The 12500-nt window shown below is 45.8% G+C and overlaps 1 protein-coding gene across 2 annotated transcripts in view; it reads left to right on the forward strand.

The window, feature by feature from the left end:
- The window catches only part of ppm1lb (protein phosphatase, Mg2+/Mn2+ dependent, 1Lb), a 69646-nt gene that overhangs the window by 22688 nt on the left and 34458 nt on the right, over positions 1 to 12500 (forward strand). Inside the window, exon 1 of one of the 2 annotated variants that reach the window (XM_076282935.1) lies at positions 5893 to 6128. The exons of the other annotated variant lie outside the window; for it this stretch is intronic. Coding sequence (XP_076139050.1) covers positions 6069 to 6128 — 60 coding nt within the window. The 5' untranslated portion in view covers positions 5893 to 6068. Of the gene's footprint in view, positions 1 to 5892; positions 6129 to 12500 lie in introns of those variants that run through there. 2 annotated transcript variants of the gene reach the window in all.

The raw sequence follows: 12500 nt of genomic DNA on the forward strand, positions 1-12500 counted from the left end.
CTTGCTAAAACAATGCACAAATTATTAGCCAATTATTTTGTTCATATATCACTCAGACTTGTGGCATTATAGGTTTCTGCATTAGGTCTACCGTTGGAACAAAATAAACCCAGAGAGTTCATTGATATGTAGGCCTATTTTATTCTTGTAGGCTATACGAGAAAAGGCCAAGAGTGTCTTAAGCACTGTTTTATTTTATTTCGGTATTGTCTTACCTCAACAAGGCTACAGCTCCATGAAAACAATCAGATATAACTCTATAAAATCTATAAAGTCTATAAAAAAATGTTGTATTTGGCTGCTGTGTTTGACTGAAATGTAGACTATTCTTTTTTTCATTTCAATACAGTATATGAAACAAACCTCAGTTTAGATAATCATATTCACACATTTTTTTTGCCTAATTGACAACCATGACCATGATAACTGATAATATAAAATTAATGTGCACCTTGAGCAAATTATAAAAAATCTTTCAGAATGCTTTACATTCTTGAACTGTATCGAATTGCATCGAATCGCATCGCATCGAATCGTACTGAATCGTTTTTTATGAACATGTATCTTTTCTTGTATCGAATCGTGCCCATGTATCTAGATGCGAATCGTATCGTCTTTTACATGAGAGATTCACACCCCTAATAGATAGATAGATAGATAGATAGATACTTTATTGATCCCCAGGGGAAATTCAAGGTCACAGTAGCATACAGACAACACACACACATTCACTAACAGCAGAAAAAGTAATTAAAAGTATATAATATAAAAACACAACTAAGCAGTAAGGACAGTAGAAGATAAAGAATATACTAAATATACTAAAATACAAATTATACTAACTAACACTTAATCTAAATCAATTCTAAAAGCAGTATCCACATAGTGGTCAAGAGGCACTTGCAATGACTGAGGCAGGGACTGAGCCTGTGATTCTCTGTGCATAGTAAGGTAAGGTAAGGTGCTCTGTGTGAGTGAGTGAGTGTCACGGTGATAGTGCAATGGTGATAGTGCAAATGAGTAAGTCCAACAGTGCAAGAATAAGTCTATATATCTATATATATAATTATTTTAAGAAAAGGTATAAGTATGGCCACAGTTCGGCTGTGGCATGGAGGGAGGGGTTATGCATATGTGCTAGTGTGCTAATATAGCACGCAAACAGTGAGGCAGAAAGACAGTGGTAAAAAGTGGCTAGTGGACAGACAGTATCCAAACATGGAGGGGGTGAAGAGGCAGACAGACTATGCAGAGAAGTCTATCTCTCCTCTTCCCTTAAGTGAAGCATTGAACAGTTCAATGGCCCTGGGGACAAATTACTTCCTCAGTCTGTCTGTTGTGCAAGGCAGTGAGCGAAGTCTCCAGCTGATCAGGCTCTTCTGCTTAACAATAGTGCTGTGGAGTGGGTGACATTCATTGTCCAAGATGTTGATCAGTTTGTTCAGGGTCCTTTTGTCAGATATTGAAGTGATGCACTCCAGTTCAGCTCCCACTACAGAGCCAGCTTTCCTTACCAGCCTGTCAAGTTGCCCTGCTTCTTTGTGCTTCCTCCCCAGCATACCACTGCATAGAAGAGGACGCTGGCAACAAAAGACTGGTAGAACATCCTGTGGAGCTTACTGCAGACATTGAAGGGCCGCAGCCTCCTCAGGAAGTACAGCCTGCTCTGCCCTTTCTTGTAGAGTGCATCAGTGTTGGCTGACCAGTCCAGTTTATTGTCCAGGTGGAGACCCAGATACTTGTAGTGTGTGTGTGTGTGTGTGTGTGTGTGTACGTTTGAGTGTGTGTGTACGTTTGAGTGTGTGTGTGTGTGTACGTTTGAGTGTGTGTGTGTTGGTGTGTGTGTGTGTGTGTGTGTGTGTGTGTGTGTGTGTGTGTGTGTGTGTGTGTGTGTGTGTGTGTGTACGTTTGAGTGTGGGTGTGTGTGTGTGTGTACGTTTTGAGTGTGGGTGTGTGTGTGTGTGTGTGTGCACGTTTGAGTGTGGGTGTGCATGATATAAGGGACCTGGAGATGGGTGCAGAGAGGAGGGTGAGTTATCTGGGTGGTTGGGTTCATACAGATGTGAGTGACAGTGAGGGGAAACATCTGTTCTGAGAGAGAGAGAGAGAGGAAGAGTCTGTTGGAGAAAGGTGGAAAAACAACAGAATGAGTCGAGAGAAAGGGAGAGAGAGAGAGAGAGAGAGAGAGAGTGGAATGTGGCAGCACTGATGTGTTGATGAGTTCAGACGGCGCTTCTTCACATGTCATGTGATCTCTTCCTCAGTGGTGGCCTTGCACGAGCACGAGGAGATGATCATGAAACTGTGTTGTGGAGGAGGAGAGAGGAACACGGGAGTGTGTGTGTGTGTGTGTGTGTGTGTGTGTACTTGCAAAAAAATGATAAGCCACGGCCATCCTGGAGACATCATCTTTTCTGCAGCAGTTCTCTCCTTTGGAGACAGAACAGACATCTGCTGTGGGGAACTTTAGCGGCCCGTTTCCTGCCAACTGTGTGTGTGTGTGCGTGCGCGTGCGTGTGTGTGTGCTGTGAGATGCCATGTTTGGGTTGCAGTTCACACCTTGCTGAAGCGCACAGCTGCTCACAAAGAGAACTATTTTACAATCATCTTGCACCACTAAACTTCTCTCACCGTGAAAACAACAGTTTATGTTGCAGTGATTAAATTCACCCACAAACACAGCCTGTGGACCGGCAGGAGGGGGCATTCAGCTGGATCATAGCATTCAGATAGCTAGGGGCAGATCCAGGAGGGGGCATAGAGCTGGATCATAGCATTCAGATAGCTAGGGGCAGATCCAGGAGGGGGCATAGAGCTGGATCATAGCATTCAGATAGCTAGGGGCAGATCCAGGAGGGGGCATAGATTCTAGATCATAGCATTCAGATAGCTTGGGGCAGATCCAGGAGGGGGCATAGATTCTGGATCATAGCATTCAGATAGCTAGGTGCAGATCCAGGGTCAATGACAACAGAGGGGTTTGGAAAAGTTATTTTTTCAAAAAGTATCAATAGGGGGAAAAAATAACGATTTGGCTGTGTGTGTGTGTGACTGCAAGGAGTTGAAGAGATTCCTCTTGCCTCCTTTGAATGCCCTTCCCTGGCTAGTTTCTGGCACCTCATCATGGAGTTGACTGAGTCCAGTGGAGGAGGCCTGCTGGCTGTAAATACGGTGACGTAGCGCCCAGTTCACCTCTTCTGAGGCTCAGATCAGTCTCAGTGGCCGGTTCAGTTCCTCATACGCTACCACTTCTCTTAACAGGAACTTTAGAATCAAACATGAGTTCTGGAACTTGTTCTTAATTGGGCATCAAACATGGGTTCTGGAACTTGTTCTTAATTGGGCATCCCCGGCCCTTTCTCAAACCCCCTTTTCGTTTATTCTTATCTAGCATTGCTCTTCTCTCTCTCTCTCTCTCTCTCTTTTCACTCTCTATCTCTCTCAACTCTCTCTCTGTTCTCTCTTTCTCTCTTCACACTCTCTCTCTCTCCCTCTCCCTCTCTCTCTTCACTCTCTCTCTCCCTCTCCCTCTCTCTCTCTCTGTTCACTCTCTCTCTCTCGCTGCATGGAGAGACTTAAAATAGTGCTGACATCAGGGGCAGATTTATGAATACTGTATAAGGCTGGGTATCATTCTATTTTTTTCAAATTCTGATTATTTCCGATCATTTCAGTTATTGGTTCTGCTTATCGGTCCTGGTTCCTATTCTTTCTTATCTGTTCTAATATTTGGACTCCCAACCCTAGTACTCTCTGTTCTCTCTCTCTCTCTCTCTCTCTCTCTCTCTCTCTCTCTCTCTCTCTCTCTCTCTCTCTCTCCCTACCCTAGTACTGTACAATGTTTCTTCATCTGCCTGTAGGAGTTGCGGCCCTGAAGAAGTGCTTGAGAGTGTGTGGGTGTGTAGTGGTCAGAAGTGTGTGTGTGTGTGTGTCACGTGTTTGTCATGAATGTGTCTTGTGAAATACAGCCATCCGGTCCGGCAGGAGCAAGGATGTGAAAGTGCTGTGCATTCCCCATCGTGTGGTGGTGCAAAGATCTGTCTTTTCTCTTTGGAGCAGGTCAATGTGTCAACTTTTTTTCTTCTGATTCCTTTTTTGGTCTTTTCTGTTTGAATCAAGCGGAGTGCACTTATTTAACTCCGTTTACTCCCCCAAGATATCTAGAGGACGGTACACACACATCGTAACCAGGATACATGACCATGTGTGAACACACACACACACAATCACTTACACACAGGGAAGAAGCTATGGTGTGTGTATTTTAATCACAGGTAAAAAGAAGTGGTATATTTGTGTGCGTGTGCGTGTGTGTGTGTGTGTGTGTGTGTGTGTGTGTGTGTGTGTGTGCATGCTTCCTCTCTGTCTGCTCCTCTTTGTCAGACTGCAACACTACAAAATTGTGGAAAATGCACTTGAGACACTTTTGGAAGGTTAAAACGCACTGACACACACACACACACGCACACATACACACACATATATACACACATACACACACACACACACACACACAGAGTGTTGACACACTTGCGCATGGATAGCACACAAATGTCCTGTCTCGTACATACTAAGGAGACTACTACTGTCTGGCACTCAGAATCACGTGAACACATAGTGTATGCACCTTTGCGCACGCACACACACACACACGCACACAATTACAGAAACACAGACTACTGCATTTGCATAGATTACACTGACCCCCCCCCCCACACACACACACACACACACACACACACACACACACACACACACAGTGCAACACCTGGTGAGCACAAGCCACTGACTGACACCACTGAGAGTTAATGGACTTCCTGGTCCATCCAGAGCTGAATCTTTAGTCGTCTTAATGTGCTTTTGTGCTGCTGCTGCTGCCTTCTATTATCCTCACCACCACTGCTTATGATGCCACTGTGCAACGCAAGTTTGGAGTGGGAGAGAGAGAGAGGGGGAGAGAGAGAGAGAGGGAAAGAGACTTAATTGCTTTGCGTCTGAGAAAAGCACACACTCACACAAAAGACTAATTTCCTCTCTGTCTCACATACATAGATATGTGTAAACACACACACACACACACACACACACACATACACACACAAACACACACACAGTATGACACATCCTGTGGTGCTACAGGGGGTGGTGGTGGTCTTAAATGTGCTTTGCTGTCGAGCTAAAGAGGTAAGATAAGACTCTGAGTCAAGACTGACGGATGCATAAATATACACAAACACACACACGCAACCTTTTTACTCTTACTCATGCATACACATACACACACACGCAACTCGTGCATACACACACACACAACCTTTTTACTCTTACTCATGCATACACACACACACGCGCAACTCGTGCATACACACACACGCAACCTTTTTACTCTTACTCATGCATACACACACACACACAACCTTTTTACTCTTACTCATACATACATACACACACACACACACACACACACGCAACTCGTGCATACACACACACACACAACCTTTTTACTCTTACTCATGCACACGCACACAGCCTTTGTCCTTGTTTTCCTCATGCAACCACACATACCCACACACACATAAACACACCCCACTCCACCCCAGACTACACTATAAAGTCTACACACAGATAGCATGTTTGTACATTTAAATGAAGTGTTGTGATGTGACACCTCATCCTCCACCAAAGTACACAACATCACTTTGCATCTCAATAGATATTGGCTCATACACAACCTCTGCTCATACACAACTTCTGCAGACCCAAGAGCACAAAAGAATAGACCACAGAATATTGATGTTCATAAACTGTTTTGCAAAGTCACTGTGTCGATATCTGACCTTGTGTCAAATGTTGGCATTTGATATGGTCAATAGTTTCAAAAGAACAGAGCTTGCATTTTCATTGTGTCCAATAATAAGCCTTCGCCTCAGTGAGAATGAAAATGAATTAAAGAATATTTAAAACGTTCTGCAGTGAAGAATCCTCCTGTTTGCAGGTGAAAATGAAAGAATATTTAAAACGTTCTGCAGTGAAGATTCCTCCTGTTTGCAGGTTGAGTCAGACAGGGTATGGGGCAGTTCACTTCATTTAGCGGACACTTTTGGACAGAGATGTACAGTGTTGTGCAGGTACGTGTCTCACATTATTGTGTTCTTTCTGGATGTTGTGTCCCAGAGGCACCGAAGAGCCCTGAGCACCTCCTCCTCATGCGGCCTCTCAGCGGGCCGCGGTGCTGTTGGGTCGGACTCTGTGGCTATTAACAGCCCCTCCGAGCCTGCCGACCCACTGGGCTGATCCGTGCCATGAGATCTCCCCAGCACAGGTAGCCCAGCCAGCCACAGGGAACACTTGGATCTCATTTGATTAGATTTGATTTGATCGTCTGCACGTAGGTGTTCTAAAATGGTTCAGTCCCGCCAGGCCCTTGGCTACAGTTTCAGAGGGGTGCAAATTGCCCATATGACCATTTTGGGATTTGGGATCGCGCTGCAGAAATCCTCACCCCTGTGTCAATGTCTCTCATGGCCAGCTTGTGTGTGTGTGTGTGTGTGTGTGTGTATAGGCACAAGGGTGTGTATTTCAAGGGGAAAATCCTATTCAGAATGTGGCTCAGTCTTGACCAGATCGGGGGCTGTATAGGTCCGTACCCAACTCCTCCTGGCCGCTTAAAGAATGCTGTGTTCTCCTCTATAAGCCTTATCTTCAGAATGCTGTGTTCTCCTCTATACGAATGCTGTGTTCTCCTCTATAAGCCTTATCTTCAGAATGCTGTGTTCTCCTCTATAAGCCTTATCTTCAGAATGCTGTGTTCTCCTCTATAAGCCTTATCTTCAGAATGCTGTGTTCTCCTCTATAAGAATGCTGTGTTCTCCTCTATAAGCCTTATCTTCAGAATGCTGTGTTCTCCTCTATAATAATGCTGTGTTCTCCTCTATAAGCCTTATCTTCAGAATGCTGTGTTCTCCTCTGTAAGAATGCTGTGTTCTCCTCTATAAGCCTTATCTTCAGAATGCTGTGTTCTCCTCTATAAGAATGCTGTGTTCTCCTCTATAAGCCTTATCTTCAGAATGCTGTGTTCTCTATAAGAATGCTGTGTTCTCCTCTATAAGAATGCTTTGTTCTCCTCTATAAGCCTTATCTTCAGAATGCTGTGTTCTCCTCTATAAGAATGCTGTGTTCTCCTCTATAAGCCTTATCTTCAGAATGCTGTGTTCTCCTCTATAAGAATGCTGTGTTCTCCTCTATAAGAATGCTGTGTTCTCCTCTATAAGCCTTATCTTCAGAATGCTGTGTTCTCCTCTATAAGCCTTATCTTCAGAATGCTGTGTTCTCCTCTATAAGCCTTATCTTCAGGCTCCTGTAGAGAGGGAGGAGAGGTGGACTTGGCCTTTGCATTCCAGACTTTGCATTTGTATTTACATTCCACAGCTTTCCATAGCCTCCTTATTGGCACTAACGCCTGCGCTAGTGCGCGCAACATTTACGCCCAAATGTGGTGGAGACCCATTACGCAACACTTACGCCTAATGTCAAAGGCTTACATGTGGTGGAGACCCAACTCAATGAAGGTTCCATTATCTTCAGCTTCCAGAAAACAGACTTGATTTTACCTGCTTGACCTGCTATGAAGAAGGAGATTCCTCCTTTGGGAGATGTATCCAGGAGAGTGGAACTCAAGTACTTGTTTGGGCTGCTCAGAGGAGAGTGGAACTTAAGTACTTGTTTGGGCTGCTCAGAGATTACAAGCGCATGGCTCTCGCTCGGGTGGATGCCACAGAGAATGTAAATGCCCCCTTCCTCGGGATAAACACTCCTCTGCAGCCACTGTTGATGTTTTATCACCACGCCAGCTGTGCATGGGACTTGGGCTGAGTCAGAGTGTTGTGTCTGATTAGCTCAGGCTAGCTTAGCATAATCTGCTCGGTCATCTAGCCATCATCATTATTATTCTGCATCCACACTGCCCTTCCGTATTCATGAATGCTCAGTGCCCATGTGGTAGTCACATCTTGTTATCTGATGTATATAGTCAGATGTGGAACCAAGTTACATAATTCATTTTGAGCCTCATTTTTATGGAAGGCGTATGTGCAGACTTCTTCAACGTGTGTGTGTGTGTGTGTGTGTGTGTGTGTGTACTCTCTGACTGGGCTCATTCTGCATCTCCAGTGTCCATGTCAGCCTGTCAGCATCTCTGTGGGATTCTTCGGAGTTTCTCGCTTGCCTCACTCGGAGCGGGCCATCAGCGGAGATCATTACCGCCTTCATTTACTCACTGAATGAATTAATGTCCTGCCAGATGTGAGGGGTCCGCTCACGCATGTCCGTGGTCTCCGCTGGGCCGCTCTGGCATCTCCGAACACTTGATGTCCATCGTGGAAGGAGCCAATTCATTCAGCCTTTAGGCGGTCATGCATGAGAGCACTGATCAGATGCTTGATCTGATACTGATCAAGTCAATGCCCAGTTGTTTGTCAGACTTTTTTTACGTTTTGTAAATGCAGAACACGTAGTCGTTGTCTGATGTGTTTGCGTTGTAAGTGTGTATTAGGATGTAAATGGGTGTAAATAGAATGGAATGGAATGGACATAATTACTGTGGAGTTCTTCAAGGTTCCATTCTATTCTATTTCTCTGGGATACACAGTGCTGCTAATTGCTATGGATACCATTCAGTGATTTAGTCATTGCACAAATGGATCTTATGTCCATGACGCAGAGTAATCATTGTCAAGGAATGACTCAGTGTTGAACAAAGGAGCCATCAGTGGCCCTTTTTGTACTTGTCATGAAGGAAAGTAGAACAGGAAACAACAGTATCCTTTCAAATTCGTCTCCAATTGTGTGGTGGTCAGTAATAATCTATTCTCCAAATGACAGCCTGTCTTTCTGAAAGTGGAACTTGGATTTGAGCATCCATAGCACGGACTTCCAAATAAGCTCTGTCCTGGTCGCGCAGGAAGATTAATATGTTTAAGTCCTCCTCTGTTCAAATATTTATTTCACTGTGAGAGAAGAGGTGGCCTCGGGTGGCAGAGTTGGTGTGCCTTATTTATTCTTAGCCTGTCACTGGTCGCCAGGAATGGAATGTAATTAGTAGGCTTAAAGCTAACTAGGCCCATTTTGAATGACAAAGTTAACTCTTTGCTGTTGTCATTTTAACTCTGTATTTAGAATAAAAATCCATATCTGGTCACCGGTTTTGTCTCTTATTGCGCTGTATAATTTAGGATTGCAATTTCAAGTCACAAATTTTGGTCGCTAGTGTGTGAGTGTGTGTGTGTGTGTGGGTTAATGTTGTGAGCCCCAGTCTGGTTGTGCTGGAGAGAGATATGGAATGAATATGTACTGTGTGGTCTCCGTGTGTGTGGAGCGTACATTAGCATAATTAAGGTGTTTATTGCTGCAGCTGGAGGGGATGGGGAGAATGTTAACGGCCATGGTTTGCATCTGCCACTTGGCATTATGGGTATTTTGGTTGTACGAGGGCACCTGCTCCGTGCTTTTTTTACACACACATGCAAAATATACAGAGCACAGCTTCTCAAGCTAGTGTGTGTGCGTGTGTGTGTGTCTGTGTTTGTGTGTGTGACGCAGACCAAAGTTCATCAGCCCAGTGTGTTCCACATGTGCAGCAGATTGCTTTACGCCAGAGTCAGATTTCCTCCCGTTTTCCAGTGTATGAATAGGGTGTAGGGGTGTGTGTGTGTGTGTGTGTGTGTGTGTGTGTGTGTGTGTGTGTGTGTGTGTGTGTGTGTGTGTGTGTGTGTGTGTGTGTGTGTGTGTGTGTGTGTGTGTGTGTGTGTGTGTGTGTGTGTGTGTGTGTGTGTGTGTGTGTGTGTGTGTGTGTGTGTGTGTGTGTGCATGCATGTGTGTTGCTGTACGCCAGAGTCAGATTTCCCCCCGTTTTCCACTGTCTCCGAGGACAACGCTGGCGACACAAGAAATGTGGCTCAGTGATGTCTGCGTGTCACGACCTGACTGCATATTTCTGATGAAACATAAACAGTTGGAGCAGCAAACATCCTCTTGGCAATGAAGCCCTCAGCCATCAACGCTGAACAGAAAGCACATGCATTTGATCATCAAAGAGGAAACAAACAGCAACAAGGTGTGATGCCATATGCTCGGGCTGTTTGCTCACACATGGAATGTGCCGGAAAAACTCTCCCCAAAGCCCTCACATTGGAGGAGACAGTGACTCTCTAAGGGAGAACAGAGTTCAGTTTCAGCCTCTACATGAAGCATCTGTGCAAGTCCTTCTCAAAGGCCTCTGCTCTGGCCCACTGCTCTGTTTCGGTTACAGACTTACACTTCAATTGGAGAGAGCAAACGCCGCCCATCAAACGCAGACGAGCCAATGGCAGTTCAGTAACTCTGCGGGGGGCCGGACTTAGCAAAGGGTCAATTGGAGAGAGCAAATTCTAAAGTCCTCCAAAGGACAGCATTGTAATGTTCTAAAAGTAAAAGACATAAATTGTGTCATAAGGTGCAATGCCATGCCTTATCATAGCATATGCTATCCTTGTGCTATCCATATTTAACAGTAACTTTCCAACAGCATGCATGAGCAGAACAGTCTCTGTGGAATTCAGGTCCCTTTTTATTACAAGACTCTACAAACATCTCTTCCTTTCTCCCTTTCTCCCTCTTCCTTTCTCTCTCTCTACTCTTTTTCTCTCCCTTCATCTCTCTCTCTCTTCCTCTCTTTCTTCCTTTCCCTCTCTCTCTCTCTCTCTCTTTCCCTCTCTCTCTCTCCCTTTTTTTTTTCTCTCTCTCTTCCTCTCTCCCTCTCTCTCTCTCTCCCTCTCTCTCTCTCTCTCTCTCTCTCTCTCTCTCTCTCAGTAGCCATAGCCCTATCCGTAGTGTTGTGTCCACCAGGCAGGGGGAGTGTGGTCAAGTTGGCCCTGCTGCATCCCAGACACCTGTTTCGCTTGGCTCCTGCCTCCTGCCACCAGCGATTGCACTGTCCATCTGAATAAACCTTCCTGGCGCCGGACCCTGGCAGGCGGCTCAGAGATGGACAGCCATTTTAAAATTACCCCCCGAAAACGGACAACCCACCTGTGCCTGGACAGAGGTCTCCGGAACACTTGCACCTGGTCGTACAGGCAGGCATACACCAGGCACCTAACAGGAGCGTTCCATCCACGGAATGTAAGAATAGTTTTAAAAGACTGGTCTTGTGTGTTTGAATGCACGCGCCGCTATCACGTCTGGTGTTGCCAGTTCCATTGATTATAACGTTATGGAATGTTCCAGTTAGGTGCCTGGTATAGCCTGCCTGTTAGACCTGGTGGAGGTGTTCCGGAACATTCCAGTTACAGTAGGTGCCTGGTATAGCCTGTTAGAGGAGGACAAAGGGGACTAACTATATATTCCATGTGACTTATATTTATTATATACTTATATTGTGATATTCTCAACTTGGTGGATGGATGGGTAGGTGGATGGATGGAAAGATGGGTGGATGCATGGATGGATAGGTGGATGGATGGAAAGATGGGTGGATGCATGGATGGATGGGTGGGTGGGATGGTAGCCAGGCTGCCTGAGCACAGGGCTCCATAGTCCCCCTCTACAGAGCCAGGCTGGGCATGTTGTCCACCGAGTGGGTTAATGTGTATTGATTGAAGGTGGTATTCCTGCACTAAGTGATGTGTGTCTGGTCCACTGAAGCTCAACGGGCTGGACGGTCATCACCGAACAGCCCCCCTCCCATCACCAGACCCCTCCCATCACCAAGCCCCTCCCATCGCCAGCCCCCTCCCCTCTCCATGCACTCCTATCACCAGACCCCTCCCATCACAGACCCCTCCCACTATTATGCACCTCCCATCAGGGCCCCTCCCATCACTAGACCCCTCCCATCACCCGGCCCCTCCCCTCTCATAACATGCCCCTCCCACCACCAGGCCCCTCCCCTCCCATCACCACGCTCTCACACAAGCCCAGCTGAAGGGCAGGAGAAAGCTCCCAAAGGCTCCCACTGTAGGCTTGGTGATTGTGTTTGTGTTTGTGTTTGTGTTTGTGTGGAGAGAAAGAGACAGAGGAAACGAGAGAGAGAGAGAGATGGGCGGCCCTGAGTGTTCTGGCAGGTGGTAGGGGCGGTGCCAAGGGACTAGCCTGGCATCTCTCAGTGCTCTGTGTTATTTATGAAAGGTCACCCTTCGAGTCCTATGTCTTTTAACGACCAGTTGGTAATACCGCAGAAATGCCCCCTCTGTCTCCACACAAGGAACAGTACTGCAGACCTTACAGTGGGATTGTAATCCATCTAATCCTCTTTCACCTACTGAATGAGAAGATTCCAAAATAGAATTTTCTACTAGAACTAGAATCTTTGAAATGTTCTAGTAGTGAACTCTGTGGCAGGTCTGCTGAAGAGACTCCATCATGATCTCTGTGGTGAATTTCCTAGCAGCAGCCCCAGGGACAGCCTGATGAGCCAGACCCACATCAAGATGTAGGGTTTGGGAACTTACCATTGGCACTGCTCA

The sequence above is a fragment of the Alosa pseudoharengus genome, unplaced genomic scaffold (genome assembly GCF_046254945.1).
Source record: "Alosa pseudoharengus isolate Yale_2024_CS ecotype anadromous, Long Island Sound unplaced genomic scaffold, YU_APseudo_1.1 YU_APseudo_1.1_scf_13, whole genome shotgun sequence".
Taxonomy (NCBI): domain Eukaryota; kingdom Metazoa; phylum Chordata; class Actinopteri; order Clupeiformes; family Clupeidae; genus Alosa; species Alosa pseudoharengus.